The 17,269-nt window shown below is 36.5% G+C and overlaps 1 protein-coding gene across 2 annotated transcripts in view; it reads left to right on the forward strand.

The window, feature by feature from the left end:
• RDX (radixin) overlaps positions 1-17,269 on the forward strand; it is a 99,804-nt gene that overhangs the window by 13,573 nt on the left and 68,962 nt on the right. For both annotated transcript variants that reach the window (XM_065882373.1, XM_065882372.1), the window contains exon 3: positions 14,886-14,969. In XM_065882373.1, the coding sequence (XP_065738445.1) occupies positions 14,886-14,969 (84 nt within the window). The remainder of the gene's footprint in view (positions 1-14,885; positions 14,970-17,269) is intronic.

Below are 17,269 nucleotides of genomic sequence, written 5' to 3' on the forward strand. Positions count from 1 at the left end.
GACACTGCTTACTTAATAAAATATCAGTGGCATTAAGTTCCTTTCGAAACAAGGCAAAGTATTATGGTAGAGTTTTGGGGGGGTAAAAAGCACTGATATTACTGTTGTTTGTTTTAGATTAATGTGGCTAGATCTAGTATGGTGTTATGTGGGCCAGTGATGAAGAGGTTTAGGTGACACTGTAATTAAGATTACTACAGGTTGTGGGGTCAAACTTAGTTCTTATCCTTGCCCTGCCACTTAACCTGACTGACCTTTGTTAGATTAGTTCAGTCTCTCCAATTCTTAATTTCTTCACATATAAAATGGAGATATAATTAGTTACTTACTGGAGAGTCTGGTGAGGATTAGAAGATCCTGGTACATATACATTCAGTGCTTAGTAAAAAGTAACTTAGTGTTAAACAGGAGAAAATAATGAGAGGTCAGAAGGATCCATGCAGTATTAATTTTCTCATAATTCTAGCCTTGATGCTAGTGATACCAGTGCTGATATTATATATAGTCCTAGATTTTTGATTTAATGGTATATATGTGATCATTTTATTAAGTTTTATAATTATATAATTTGTGACTAAGGTTTATTCTTTTATCTTAGGATAAATGTACTTTTCTTCATCTAACAAAATCAGGGTTTTTTTTTCAAGAATTTTTTGGCCAGTTATCTTTTTAAGAAAATAATTGGTTGTGGTTATTTGAATTTTCTGGCATGAATGTCACTTTCGAATTACTTTTAAACATTTAGCAGGTAAAAAAGTGCATTGTTGGAGGGAGAGAAGAATAAAAGAAAGTGAAAGGCATAATCAATACAAAGCAAGAATTAAATTTTTCTATTTGCAGATGACATAATTATGTAAATAACCTGGAATTTACAAAACAACGATTAGAACTAATAACAGAATTTAGCAAGATTGTTGGACATAAGATTATATTTTTTAAAAATCAGTTTTCTGTTTTATATACTAGCAGCAAAATTCAAAAAATGAAATAATTCCATTTGTAATAGCATCGAAAACATAAAGTATTTAGGAATAACTTTACAGATGCTGTACAAGATCTCTACGCCGAAAACTTATAAGTACTTAAAAAGACCAAAATGTATACAAAAATAAACGTTGGTCATAGATATGTCTAGAAAATATTACTACAATGTCTGTTCTCCCCAAATATATTGGTAGATTGAATGTGATTCTAATCAGTTGAATCCCTTTGGTTAAAATTGACTAGCTGATTATAAAATGTTTATGGAAGAGCCAAAACTTATGTGGAATAGCTAAAGCAATAGCTAGTGGGAAGCAGCTGCATAGCACAGGGAGATCAGCTCGGTGCTTTGTGACCACCTAGAGGCGTGGGATAGGGAGGGTGGGAGGGAGACGCAAGAGGGAGGGGATATGGGGATATATTTATACATATAGCTGATTCACTTTGTTGTACAGCAGAAACTAAGAAAACATTGTAAAGCAATTATACTCCAATAAAGTTGTTAAAAAAAAAAAGTAAAGGGTGGGGTTTCCCTGATGGCACAGTGGTTAGAAGTCCGCCTGCCAGTGCAGGGGACACAGGTTCGAGCCCTAGTCCGGGAAGATTCCCCATGCTGCGGAGGAACCAAGCTGATGCGTGACAACTACTGAGCCTGAGCTCTAGAGCCTGTGAGCCACAACTACTGAAGCCCACGTGCCTAGAGCCCCTGCTCCATAACAAGAGAGACCACTACAGTGAGAGGCCCGCACACTGCAACGAAGAATAGTCTCCCACTCGCTGCAGCCAGAGAAAAGCCCTCACGGAGCAACGAAGACCCAGCACAGCCAAAAATAAATAAATGAATTTATTTAAAAAATAAAATAAAAAAAAAACAAGGGTGGAGCACTTATACTCCTGGATTTCAACACTTATTTTCAGGCAACAAAAATAAGACAGTGTGGCATTAAAATATTAGATAATAGGATCAGTGGAACAAATATACATCTCCACACACAATGTTGTCACACAATTCAATAGGGAAATTAAATTCTTTTCAAGAAATGATGTTGGAACAAAGAGTTATCCATACAGAAAAATACGAATCTTGACTCTTATATCACAGTTTACACAAACAACTAACTCTGAATGGATCACAGGCCTAAATTAAAAGGCCCAAACTATAAAACTTCTAGAAGAAAATAGAAAACATTTTTGCAGTCATGGGGTAGGCAAAGATTTCTTTGATAGTACACAGAAAGTTTGAAGCATTAAAAAAAAAAATTGAACATCAAAATTAAAAAGTTTGCTATTTGGAGAAAGGAGCCCACATTTCCATAGAGCAGGAACTCCTGGCTCGGGGTCTCTTCCCTCTGCCGTGACGGAACTGCCCCGGAGCCTGAGGGGAGGCGGCCTCCCTGCGGCTGCCGGCTCTGGAGGGGCCCTGGCGGCCGAAGCCGCGACAGTCGTCGGCACCACGGGCAGGCCATGTGTATGAAAGTCTCCTGGTGCTGCAGCCAGGAGTCAGTGCTGTGCCTCTGAGGTGGGAGAGCCAACTTTAGGACACTGGTCCACAAGAGACCTCCCAGCTCCACGTAATTTCAAACAGCGAAAATCTCCCAGAGATCTCCATCTCAACACCAACACCCAGCTTCACTCAACGACCAGCAAGCTACAGTTCTGGACACCCTATACCAAACAACTAGCAAGACAGGAACACAACCCCACCCATTAGCAGAGAGGCTGCCTAAAATCATAATAAGTCCACAGACACCCCAAAACACACCACGAGACGTGGACCTGCCCACCAGAAAGACAAGATCCAACCTCATCCACCAGAACACAGGCACTAGTCCCCTCCACCAGGAAGGCTACACAACCCACTGAACCAACTTTAGCCACTGGAGACAGACACCAAAAACAATGGGAACTACGAACCTACAGCCTGCAAAAAGGAGACCCCAAACACAGTAAGATAAGCAAAATGAGAAGACAGAAAAACACAGCAGATGAAGGAGCAAGATAAAAACCCACCAGACCTAACAAATGAAGAGGAAATAGGCAATCTACCTGAAAACGAATTCAGAATAATGATAGTAAAGATGATCCCAAATCTTGGAAATAGAATAGAGAAAATGCAAGAAACATTTAACAAGGACCTAGAAGAAGTAAAGATGAAACAAGCAACGATGAACAACACAATAAATGAAATTAAAAATACTCTAGAAGGGATCAATAGCAGAATAACTGAGGCAGAAGAGCAGATAAGTGAACTGGATGATAAAATAGTGGAAATAACTACTGCAGAGCAGAATAAAGAAAAAAAAATGAAAAAAACTGAGGACAGTCTCAGAGACCTCTGGGACAACATGAAACACACCAACATTCGAATTATAGGGGTTCCAGAAGAAGAAGAGAAAAAGAAAGGGACTGAGAAAATATTTGAAGAGTTTGTAGTTGAAAACTTCGCTAATATGGGAAAGGAAATAGTTAATCAAGTCCAGGAAGCACAGAGAGTCCCATACAGGATAAATCCAAGGAGAAACATGATAAGACACATATTACTCAAACTGTCAAAAATTAAATACAAAGAAAACGTATTAAAAGCAGCAAGGGAAAAACAAGAAATAACACACAAGGGAATCCCCATACGGTTAACAGCTGATCTTAGAGCAGAAACTCTGCAAGCCAGAAGGGACTGGCAAGACATATTTAAAGTGATGAAGGAGAAAAACCTACGACCAAGATTACTCTGCCCAGCAAGGATCTCATTCAGATTTGATGGAGAAATTAAAACCTTTACAGACAAGCAAAAGCTGAGAGAGTTCAGCACCACCAAACCAGCATTACAACAAATGCTAAAGGATCTTCTCTAGGCAAGAAACACAAGAGAAGGAAAAGACCTACAATAACAAACCCAAAACAATTAAGAAAATGGGAATAGGAACATACATATCAATAATTACCTTAAACATAAATGGATTAAATGCTCCCACCAAAAGACACAGACTGGCTGAATGGATACAAAAATAAGACGCATATATATGCTGTCTACAAGAGACCCACTTCAGACCTAGAGACACATACAGATTGAAATTAAGGGGATGGAAAAAAATATTCCATGCAAATGGAAACCAAAAGAAAGCTGGAGTAGCAATTCTCATATCAGACAAAATAGACTTTAAAGTGAAGACTATTAGAAGAGACAAAGAAGGACACTACATAATGATCAAGGGATCAACCCAAGAAGAAGATACAAAAATTGTAAATATTTATGCACCCAACATAGGAGCACCTCAATACATAAGACAAATACTGACAGCCATAAAAGGGGAAATCGACAGTAACACATTCATAGTAGGGGACTTTAACACCCCACTTTCACCAATGGACAGATCATCCAAAATGAAAATAAATAAGGAAACACAAACTTTAAATGATACATTAAACAAGATGGACTTAATTGATATTTATAGGATATTCCATCAAAAAAAAACCAGAATACACATTTTTCTCAAGTGCTCATAGAACATTCTCCAGGATAGATCATATTTTGGGTCACAAATCAAGCCTTGGTAAATTTAAGAAAATTGAAATTGTATCATGTATCTTTTCTGACCACAACACTATGAGAGTAGATATCAATTACAGGAAAAAATCTGTAAAAAGTACAAACACATGGAGGCTAAACAACACACTACTTAATAACGAAGTGATCACTGAAGAAATCAAAGAGGAAATCAAAAAATAACTAGAAACATGACAATGGAGACACGACGACCCAAAACCTATGGGATGCAGCAAAAGCAGTTCTAAGAGGGAAGTTTATAACAATACAATCCTACCTTAAGAAACAGGAAACATCTCGAATAAACAACCTAACCTTGCACCTAAAGCAGTTAGAGAAAGAAGAACCAGAAAACCCCAAAATTAGCAGAAGGAAGGAAATCATAAAGATTACATCAGAAATTAATGAAGGAAACGATAGCAAAGATCAGTAAAACTAAAAGCTGGTTCTTTGAGAAGATAAACAAAATTGATAAACCATTAGCCAGACTCATCAAGAAAAAAAGGGAGAAGACTGAAATCAATAGAATTAGAAATGAAAAAGGAGAAGTAACAACTGACACTGCAGAAATACAAAAGATCGTGAGAGATTATTACAAGCAACTCTATGCCAATAAAATGGACAACCTGGAAGAAATGGACAAATTCTTAGAAATGCACAACCTGCCAAGACTGAATCAGGAAGAAATAGAAAATATGAACAGACGAATCACAAGCAGTGAAATTGAAATTGTGATTGAAAATCTTCCAAGAAACAAAAGCCCAGGACCAGATGGCTTCACAGGCGAATTCTATCAAACATTTTGCTAACACCTATCCTTCTCAAACTCTTCCAAAATATAGCAGAGGGAGGAACACTCCCAAACTCATTCTACGAGGCCACCATCAATCACCCTGATACCAAAACCAGGCAAGGATGTCACAAAGAAAGGAAACTACAGGCCAATATCACTGATGAACATAGATGCAAAAATCCTTAACAAAATACTAGCAAACAGAATCCAACAGCACATTTAGAGGATCATACATCATGATCAAGTGATGTTTATTTCAGGAATGCAAGGATTCTTCAATATACGCAAATCAATCAATGTGATACACCATATTAGCAAATTGAAGGAGAAAGACCATATGGTCATCTCAGTAGATGCAGAGAAAGCTTTCGACAAAATTCAGCACCCATTCATGATAAAAACTCTCCAGAAATTAGGCATAGAGGGAACTTTCCATATAGGCCATATATGACAAACCGACAGCCAACATCATCCTCAATGGTGAAAAACTGAAAGCATTTCCACTAAGATCAGTAATAAGACAAGGTTGCCCACTCTTATTCAACATAGTTTTGGAAGTTTTAGCCATAGCAATCAGAGAAGAAAAGGAAATAAAAGAAATCCAAATTGGAAAAGAAGAAGTAAAGCTGTCACTGTTTGCAGATGACATGATAGTATACATAGAGAATACTAAAGATGCTACCAGAAAACTACTAGAGCTAATCAGTGAATTTGGTAAAGTAGCAGGATACAAAATTAATGCACAGAAATCTCTGGCATTCCTGTACACTAATGATGAAAAACCTGAAAGTGAAATCAAGAAAACACTCCCATTTACCATTGCAACAAAAAGAACAAAATACCTAGGAATAAACCTACCTAAGTAGACAAAAGACCTGTATGGAGAAAATTATAAGACACTGATGAAAGGAATTAAAGATGATACAAATAGGTGGAGAGATATACCATGTTCTTGGATTGGAAGAATCAACATTGTGAAAATGACTCTACTACCCAAAGCAATCTACAGATTCAGTGCAGTCCCTATCAAACTACCACTGGCGTTTTTCACAGAACTAGAACAAAAAATTTCACAATTTGTATGGAAACCCAAAGACCCCGAATAGCCAAAGCAATCTTGAGAATGAAAAACGGAGCTGGAGAAATCTGGCTCCCTGTCTTCAGACTACAGTACAAAGCTATAGTAATCAAGACAGTATGGTACTGGCACAGAAACAGAAATATAGATCAGTGGAACAGGATAGAAAGCCCAGAGATAAACCCACTCACTTATGGTCACCTTATCTTTGATAAAGGAGGCAGGAATGTACAGTGTACAAAGGACAGCCTCTTGAATAAGTGGTGCTGGGAAAACTGGACAGGTACATGTAAAAGTATGAGATTAGAACACTCCCTAACACCATACACAAAAATCAGCTCAAAATGGATTAAAGACCTAAATGTAAGGCCAGAAACTATCAAACACTTAGAGGAAAACATAGGCAGAACACTCTGTGACATAGATCACAGCAAGATCCTTTTTGACCTACCTCCTGCTAGAGAAATGGAAATAAAAGCAAAAATAAACAAATGGGACCTAATGAAACTTCAGAGCTTTTGCACAGCAAAGGAAACCATAAACAAGGCAAAAAGACAACCCTCAGAATGGGAGAAAATATTTGCAAACGAAACAGCTGACAAAGGATTAATCTCCAAAATTTACAAGCAGCTCATGCAGCTCAATAACAAAAAAGCAAACAACCGAATCCAAAAATGGACAGAAGACCTAAGTAGACATTTCTCCAAAGAAGATATACAGACTGCCAACAAACACATGAAAGAATGCTCAACATCATTAATCATTAGAGAAATGCAAATTAAAACTACAATGAGATATCATCTCACACCGGTCAGAATGGCCATCATCAAAATATCTAGAAACAATAAATGCTGGAGAAGGTGTGGAGAAAAGGGAACACTCTTGCACTGCTGGTGGGAATGTGAATTGGTACCGCCACTATGGAGAACAGTATGGAGGTTCCTTAAAAAACTACAAATAGAATTACCATATGACCCAGCAATCCCACTACTGGGCATATACCCTGAGAAAACCAAAATTCAAAAAGAGTCATGTACCAAAATGTTCATTGCAGCTCTATTTACAATAGCCCGGAGATGGAAACAACCTAAGCGCCCATCATCGGATGAATGGATAAAGAAGATGTGGCACATATATACATTGGAATATTACTCAGCCTTAAAAAGAAATGAAATTGAGCTATTTGTAATGAGATGGATAGACCTAGAGTCTGTCATTCAGAGTGAAGTAAGTCAGAAAGAAAAAGACAAATACCGTATGCTAACACATATATATGGAATTTAAGGAAAAATGTCATGAAGAACCTAGGGGTAAGACAGGAATAAAGACGCAGACCTACTGGAGAACGGACTTGAGGATATGGGGAGGGGGAAGGGTGAGCTTTGACAGGGTGAGAGAGAGTCATGGACATATACACACTAACAAACGTAGTAAGGTAGATAGCTAGGGGGAAGCAGCCACAAGGCACAGGATATTAGCTCGGTGCTTTGTGACAGCCTGGAGTGGTGGGATAGGGAGAGTGGGAGGGAGGGAGATGCAAGAGGGAAGACATATGAGAACATATGTATATGTATAACTGATTCACTTTGTTATAAAGCAGATACTAGCACACCATTGTAAAGCAATTATACCCCAATAAAGATGTTTAAAAAAAAAAAAAAAACTACCATATGACCCAGCAGTCCCACTACTGGGCATATACGGTGAGAAAACCATAATTCAGAAAGAGTCATGTACCAAAATATTCATTGCAGCTCTATTTACAATAGCCAGGAGATGGAAACAACCTAAGTGTCCATCATCAGATGAATGGATAAAATAGATGTGACACATACAATGGAATATTACTCAGCCATAAAAATAAATGAAATTGAGTTATTTGTAGTTAAGTGGATGGACCTAGAGTCTGTCATACAGAGTGAAGTAAGTCAGAAAGAGAAAGACAAATACTGTATGCTAACACATATATATATGGAATCTAAGAAAAAGAAAATGTCATGAAGAACCTAGGGGTAAGACAGGAATAAAGACAGAGACCTACTAGAGAATGGACTTGAGGATATGGGGAGGGCGAAGGGTAAGCTATGACAAAGTGAGAGAGTGGCATGGACATACATACACTACGAAACATAAAATGGATAGCTAGTGGGAAGCAGCTGCACAGCACAGGGAGATCAACTCGGTGCTTTGTGACCACCTAGAGGGGTGGGATAGGGAGGGTGGGAGGGAGGGAGACACAAGAGGGAAGAGATATGGGAACATATGTATATGTATAACTGATTCACTTTGTTATAAAGCAGAAACTAACACACCATTGTAAAGCAATTATACTCCAATAAAGATGTTAAAAAAAATTATACCTCATTTAAGCCGTTGAACCTAAAAAAATGGGTTAATCAAAAAAAAATTTGCTATTTGAAAGACAACAATAAGAAAGTAAAAAAGGCAAGGCAGATTGGGAGAAAATGATTTCAGTATAGCATTCTTTTAGAATTCAGTAAGACAACCCAATTTTTAAAAAGTGGGCAAAAACTTTGAACAGCTACTTCACAAAAGAAAATATATTAATAGCGAATAAGCAGTTGAAAATATCCTCAGTATCTTTGGTTATCAGGGAAACATAAATTAAAAATACAGTGAGATACCACCTTATATTTACCAGAGGAGCTATAATTAGACTGATAATACCTTGGCTGTAAGGATGTGGATCAACTAGAACTCTTATTTCTGATAGTAATGTGAAAGTTAAAAGTAGTTTGGAAAACTGTCTGAATAATTGAGTGGAGAACATTTATTTTTCCTAAGAGTAAGGATTAAAAATTATATATAAGGCTTCCCTGGTGGCACAGTGGTTAGGAATCCGCCTGCCAATGCAGGGGACACAGGTTCGAGCCCTGGTCCAGGAAGATCCCACGTGCCGCGGAGTAGCTAAGCCCTTATGCCACAACTGCTGAGCCTCTGCTCTAGAGCCCGTGAGCAGCTACTGAAGCATGCTCACTATTTATGACTAGGCTGAAAAGTGGCCTTATATCTGTCTCTTCTGTTCATATTCTGTTGGTGAGACCTTAGTCACATAGCCATACCTAATTGCAAGAGACATTGAGAAATGTTCTTGTAGCTCAGTAGCCATGTCAAACGGTAATTCTGTTAGATTTTGGTGGTCAAACAACAAGTAGTCTCTGCTACAATCATATGGTTAGTTTTAAGGAGAAAAATCATATAATAAATTCAGAGCAGTTGCTAAAATTGAACAACTATTCATGATTTAAAAGTAAAAACCAATACTTCTTTAGCTAAGTATTGAAGAAAACCTATAACAAACGTAATTCTTAATTTGTTAACAGTGGAAGCTTTTCTTTTAAGATCGGGGACAAGACAAAATGTACACACTATCACTGCCGCTGTTCAACATTGAACAGAAAGCATGTGCAGAGTAATTAAAAACTCTAGTACTGGAAAGGAAGAAACACTTTGAAGATGTTAAGGTATTTATTTATATCGGGTTGGCAAATTATGGCCCATAGGCCAGAGCCAGCCCACCACTTGTTTTTGTACAACCTTCAAGCTAAGAATGATTCTTACATTTTCAACGGTTGAAAAAAAAATCAAACGAATAGTAATATTTCATGACTTGAAAATTATATGAAATTCAAATTTCAATGTCTGTAAAGTTTTGTTGGAACACAGTATGCTCATTGTTTATTATCTATAACTGCTTTTCTGCTATAGCAGGAGAATTGACTAGATGCAGCAGACAGTATGGTCTGCAAAGCCTGAAATATTTACTATTTGTACCTTTACAGAAAAAGTTTTCTGACCCCTGGTTTATATAAATACAAGAATTTACATTTTAACAGTTCGCAAGGGAGCTGATAAAAGGATCAATATAAAAATCAATTGCATTTCTACAGAAGTAAAACCAGAAAAAATTTTGGAAAGATACTTCATCATATTTATGACCCTATGTTTGAAACGCTTTAAGCTAGATGAGTTTCAGTAGTTGGAATTCTTTGGATTTTAGAAAGATGAATATACAATGTATTATGTGCATAAGTAGTGTTATGAAATTTCCATCAAGGTCTGTTGCATCACATCAGCATTTCTGTAGATCGGTGTGTGAATATCCATTTGAAGTGGGTTAAATTAATTCACCAGGTGGACTTACTTCAATTGTTTTTGCTAGAAATTAGCTAATAAACTAGAGTTTTCAATGCATTTAGGATGTCTTGGGATTATGAACCTATAATTATAATAGCTATAAAACCATAGGAGAAAGATATCTTAAATGATTAATATGATTTTTCTGGAGGAAATTATAAACATTTTTTAAAAAGATCTTAAAGAAGACCTAAATCAATGCATAGAAAGAACCATACACTTGGATAGTAAGAGTCAATATTGAAAGATGTCATTTTTTACCCCAAGAGGCTGATGAATTTAGTGTAGTTCCAATTTAAATCATAATGTGGTGTTTTGAAAAATTTATAATTATATGTGGAGTCAAGAGCAAGAACAAAGAGACAAGAATAGCCAAAACAGTTCTGAAAATAATAAGGGATGACTTGCCATACCAGATATCAAGGCTTATTTAAAGATACAGTAATTCAGACAATATGGTATTGGCAGAATAGTTCAATTGAACAGTACAACAGAATAGCACAAAATAAGACCCATACCTATGGACATTAGATTTGTGACAGTGCAGTCTTTGGAGAGTGAATGAGGTAATCAATATACAGCATGTTTGGATGTTTAAAATCACTGTATTATTATCCCTCTGGGGATTAGGAAATGAAATTGGATTTCTACCTTAAATCATAAGCAAAAATCATTGAAGACAAACTATGAAAAACAAAACTTTGATAGGAAATATAAGAATATCTTTATGACTCCAGACTCGGGAAGGATTTCTTTGCTTTTTAAAAAAAAAAAAATTATTTTATATTGGGGTATAGTTGATTTACAGTGTTGTGTTAAAGGTTTTCTTAAATATGGCAAAAAATTGATATCTGCATGTAAAACATTGATAAATTCAACATTAAAATTTTAAAAATGTTTATCATAGAGAGGGACTCTTCATAAAATAGAAGGGCAAGCTACAAACTAGTAGATTTCTTTGTAATGCACGTAACTGACAAAGGATTAATATCTAGAATATATAAAGATCTCCCACATATGAGTAAGAAAAAGACAACCCAATAGAAAATAAGCAATACATGTGAACAGTAATTTTGAAAGATGGGGAGACTGAGTGGTCAATAAGCATATTATATTACTTTTCTATTGCTCTATAACAAATTATCACAAATTTGGTAGCTTGAAACAACACACATCTATTATCTCACAGTTTTATATGCTAGAAATACGGGATGATATGAATGGGTTCTCTGCTCAGGGTCTCACTACCCTGAAGTCAAGGTGTAGCTCAACTGCATTCTCATCTGAAGTTTGGGGTTCTCTTTCAACTTCATTCCTATCATTGGCACAATCCATTGCCTTGCAGAATGATCTATCCTTCTTTACTGGTGAATGAAGTCCCCATTTTCTTGCTAGCTGTTGGCCAGGGGTCTCTCTTAGTCGTAGAGTGTGGTGTGTGTGACAAGTCCTTTGCTCATGCCCCCTCCAATTCAGCAGTGGATAACCTCTTTAATGTCAAAGTCCTCTCACACTTTAAATCTCTCTGACTTCTGCACCCAGTCAGAGAAAACTCTTTGCTTTTAAAGGAATCATGTGATTAGCTCAGGCCCACCCACAATGATTTTCCTATCTTTAGGTCAACTGATTAGTAACCTTAAGTACATCTGCAAAATCCCTTTTGTCTTGTAATGTTAACATAATCATGGGAGTAAGGTGGGGGTGGGGGCGAGGAGATCATGGGGGCTGTCTTATAATTCTGCATATCACACATAAGAAAAAGTTTCCAACTTCATTAGGGATCAAGAACCTGCATGTTAACACCATATTGAGATATCATTTTGTACCCACTAGATTGTTAAACATTAAAAAATCTGATTATATCCACTATTAGTGAAAATATAGAGCAGCAGGAATTATTATTTATGGGAGTGTAAATTGATACAATCATGTTGGAAGACAATTCAGCATTACATTGTAAAGTTGAAGCTATGCATATACTTTATCACCCAGGAATTCTGAGTTATACTCCTAGAGAAACTCAGACACATGCACTAGGAGACATGTAGAAGAATGTTCATAGCAGTATTGTTCTTAATAACCAAAAAATTGGAAACAATTTAATGTCAATCGATAGGAAAATGGTAAATGAATTACTGTCTAGTCATATAAAGATGAATGAATTGCAACTACTCACAAAAACATCAGTGAATCTTAGAAATATAATTGTGAAAAGGCAAACTAGTGTAGCAAAATTTTTGTTTAAACCTTTTATTGAAATAGAATATACATATGCAAAAGAATATATGTGTGTAGTTGATGAATTTTCATAAAATATACATATGTAATCATTGCCCACATCAAGAAGGACTTTATTAGCAAGTATACAATTTTAATACAGCTATGCAGCTAAAAATCAAAAACTAAACAATATTTTACATATAGATACCTACATTTGTGACAGAAATATTGTTTTTTAAAAAGCTAAGGGGATGACAAACACAAAATTTAGGTTAGTACTTAGCTGTGGGCATTGGGGTCAGGGAATTCACAAAGAAGAAATACACTGGTGACATTTTTTGTCATTTCTAGTTTTTAAGTTGAATGGTAGATTTATGGGTAAAGGAGAACCTTTTCTTTGTTCAAAATGTTCTGACACCAAAAAGGAAAACATTTTCTTTATTCAGAATGTTCTGATACCACATGTGTGGGTTTTCCGTACCAAGCAGTTCTCCAGTTCTATGTGGATACCAGTTGTGTGTCCTGCAATTTAATTTGTTCTGACACAACTACCCAGAATTAGCGCAGACCCACCGGACTGCTCTGGACTTCTGAAGCAAATCACAGATAGTGCAAGTGGCTCACACTTCTGTCTAACTTGGCTAACGTTTGGGGATTCCCACGATCCCCTCTTCAGATTCTATAATTTGCTATATATAACAGCTCACAGAACTCAGGGAAACACTTTACTTACTATTACTAGTTAATATGAAGGGTACTATAAAGGATACAAACGAAACAGATGAAGAAGGTGAGGTCCCGAAGGGTGCTGAGTGAAGGAGTTTCTGTCTTTGTGGAGTTTGCAGTGCAGCACCCTCTCAGCAGGAAGAAGCAGGGAAGCTCTCTGAACCCTTTTGTTTAGGGTTTTATGGAGGTTCCATTTCATAGGTGTGATTGATTAAATCATTGGACATTGATGATGAGCTCATTCCCCAGCCTTTCCCCTCCTGGGCAGTCGGGGTGGATGTCTAAAAGGTTCAATCCTCTAATCATGTGATTGGTTTCTCTGGCTACCAGCCTCCATTCTGAAGCTATTAGGGCCCATCTGGAGTCACCTCATTAGCATAAACTCCGTTATGGTTGAAAGGAGCTTATTATGAATAACAAAAGATCATCCTCTCACATCTATCACTCAGGAAATTCCAGCGATTTTAGGAGCTCTGCCAGGAACCAGGATGAAGACCAAATATATATTTATTGTTATGTTACAGTGGGTTTTATTTTGTTACGCTTCATTGTCTGTATATGTTACAAGTATTTTATGTGTATTAATATTTCCTAAAAGATTATTTTAAAGAAGGAACTCTATAAGATTTTTTTGATTAGAGAAGGTATTTCAGATAAAAGTACATGTGTGGAGGTACATGTGGTTGTTAGCATGAGTAAAACGTAAGGGGAAATAAGTCTGATTTAGAGTTCTAATAGTGTGAGTTAAAAGTTAAGATAGGTTTTTACCATATCATGGTGAATTCTAGGTGAAGATGCTATTCTGGAGTAAAAATTATTTTGGTTAAGGCATGTTACGTTTTTGGTGAGATATCCAACTAGAAAGGTATTTACACCCAAAAATTGGAATTTAAAAAAGTTTAGCAAATAAAAGGCAATAGATGTATGGTTTTTATAAAGTGAAGAATAATACATTTGCAGTATGAAACTAAATATTTGATTTTTATGTTGAAAGAAATATGGAATAGTGAATGACATTCAAAGAATTTGGAGTTATACCTCTGCCCTGCCATTTGATAGCCATGTGTCCTTGGGCAAATGATGGAAACTTTTCTGTAGAAATGAACTTTTCTATAGAAATGCACATATCTCCTAGTATTGTTGCAGAGGCTAAATAAGAAAATGAAAAGCGCAGGTCCTCGTGCCTACTGTATGTTAAGTATTCAATAAGTAATCAAAAACAAATATAAATAAATCAAACTATCACTTTAATAAATAAATATTTAGAAAATATTAGGTACATTATAGAGTTTCTTTTTATTGCCTATATATGATACCACTTTATTTTATAAATCAGATAAAAGTATTTTTCTCTTTTCTACTGATTTTCCCTTTGTTTTTTATTGCAGATCAATGTAAGAGTAACAACAATGGATGCTGAGCTGGAATTTGCCATTCAGCCCAACACAACTGGCAAACAGCTTTTTGACCAGGTATCATTTACCAAATGAAGTAATTTTGACACCATAGTGTGGATGCTACTGCATACTTCTTTCTGTGTTTTTTTACCCTAACTTATAATGCAAAAATGTAGCACTTGGAATATTTCACAGTACCTGTTCAAATGTCTTGAACAACTTTAGGGGATAGTTTTTCTCATTCCTAGATTTTGAGAGATAGGACTTTTTAAAAATAATTATTAGCAGGTATTTAACATCGGTTATGCAAATCATTGTAACAAGGACTAAAAGGAATTCAGATATATTCTCCAGGGCTTCCCTGGTGGCGCAGTGGTTGAGAGTCCGCCTGCCGATGCAGGGGACATGGGTTCATGCCCCAGTCCGGGAAGATCCCACATGCCACGGAGCCTGCACGTCTGGAGCCTGTGCTCCGCAATGGGAGAGGCCACAACAGTTGAGAGGCCCGCGTACCGCAAATAAAAGAAGAAGAAGAAAAAAAAAGATATTCTCCATAGTCCATGAGTGGAATAGGTGGAGATCCTAGACAGCGGGTGTAACCAAGCAATGGGCTTGTGTTCCCGCAGCATAGAAAGCCAAACTCTTGAAAGTGAGAGTTTGCAGCAAAGTAAGGGTTTATTTCAGGGCACCAAGCAAGGGAGTGGGAGACAAGTCTCAGATCCACTCCAACCTGGTCTTTGAGTTAGAGGGTTTTTTTAAAAGGGAAAGAACAAAGAAGCTGGGGTTAATCATCATCTTGTGACATTTTCTGTGACATTTCTTAATCGTAGAAGAAAGGATGTCTCTGGTTTATGATTCGCTAGACAGGTGGTTCATGACTTGGTGGTCTGTTAGCTTATCTAGCCCTGGAGAAGTAAGCTGTACATTAATGATGATATCTGATGATACAACAGCAATTTTAGTACATTAATGATATTATCAACAACAGCAGTTTTGGTCATCTGACTCTGATTATTAGTGTTCATTTAGCACAGGATTAAGGTCAGAGGGGACAAGAAAGGGAATAAAGTTGGATAGAGAGGTTAATCCTAAACTCGGTTTTAGGGGAACTTGGTTTCAAGGGGATGGCAGGAGCAAAGGCACAGGCTATAAACAGGCACCTGACAGCAGTTTGATGTTGTCGGCTCATAATATGCTAGCCTGGAGTTAGAACATGTTAAAGAACTTGGACTACTGATACTGTCTTTTTTTTTCTCACTCTTGAGAGCACATTTGAGCCACCTTGGGGAGCTTTCAAGAGGAAAAAAGAAAAGCAATGCTTGAAAACCACCTCTAGAGATTCTGTTAGTCTGGGACCTGCTCTAAACTATTAGTAGTTTTATTTAGGCTCTCTAGGTAATGCTGTATATAATGTTGTAAGTAATCAAGGTTCATTGAGAAAAGGAGGAAAGAGATTGGTGACCAGAGGTCAAGTGGTTAAGAAGTGAATTGATTGCAAAAAGGAGGAAGGTAACTTTTACATAAACTTTTATTGATACATATGAGCAGGAGAGCAATAGTCTGTGATCAAGCTTACTATTGACCTTAGAATATGGGAGAGAGAGTTTCTGGCATTACAGCAATAAATAACATATTAGATAGCTACTGATCCAAAATACGATGAAATAGAATTTAAAAACTCCTGGAAAGTTGTTTCTTCTCTTGACAAAGTAGTAAACTTAATCTCTTGATTAGATAATTAATGAACTTGAACGCCCTGATAAAGTCTGTTTGGAAGATGAAAGGCTTTTTTTTGGTGTGAGTGAGCAAATTTTTAAGAAAACAACATAGGAAGCTGCATGCACCATACATTATAGATATTTTACTTTTGTGAACTAATATTCACTTCTGTTGATTCTTCTAGGTCTCCTGTTTTGTAAATACATAGTCTATCTTATTTGAATAAAAATGTAGATGCAGTTAGCATTTACTACTTCATAGCATATTGAAATGTTATTTATAGTGAGCAAAATGTTTTGTGTTAGTCAAAAACGAATCAGCAAGTGGGCCTTTTTGGTATTGGATAGTGAGAAATAAAATCTTTGTTTTTTTACTAAGCAGAATTGCTTTAGTTTGGACACGAGGGAAAATTAAATTACATTTATTATAATGCAGTAATATGTAGTAGTTGAAAAGTGTGGGCTCTGGAACCACACTGCCTGTAGTAGAATCGCAGCTGTAGCTCTTTGACTTCACGCAAACAAATACTTTCTTTGCCTCATTTTTCTCATTTGTACAATTAGGATGATGATAACATTACTCCTTCAGAAGGTTTTTGTGAGAACTAATTGAGACTCTGTTTAAAGTACTAGAACAGTATTTGCTATACACATTTC

Source organism: Phocoena phocoena, chromosome 8 (assembly GCF_963924675.1).
Source record: "Phocoena phocoena chromosome 8, mPhoPho1.1, whole genome shotgun sequence".
NCBI lineage: Eukaryota > Metazoa > Chordata > Mammalia > Artiodactyla > Phocoenidae > Phocoena > Phocoena phocoena.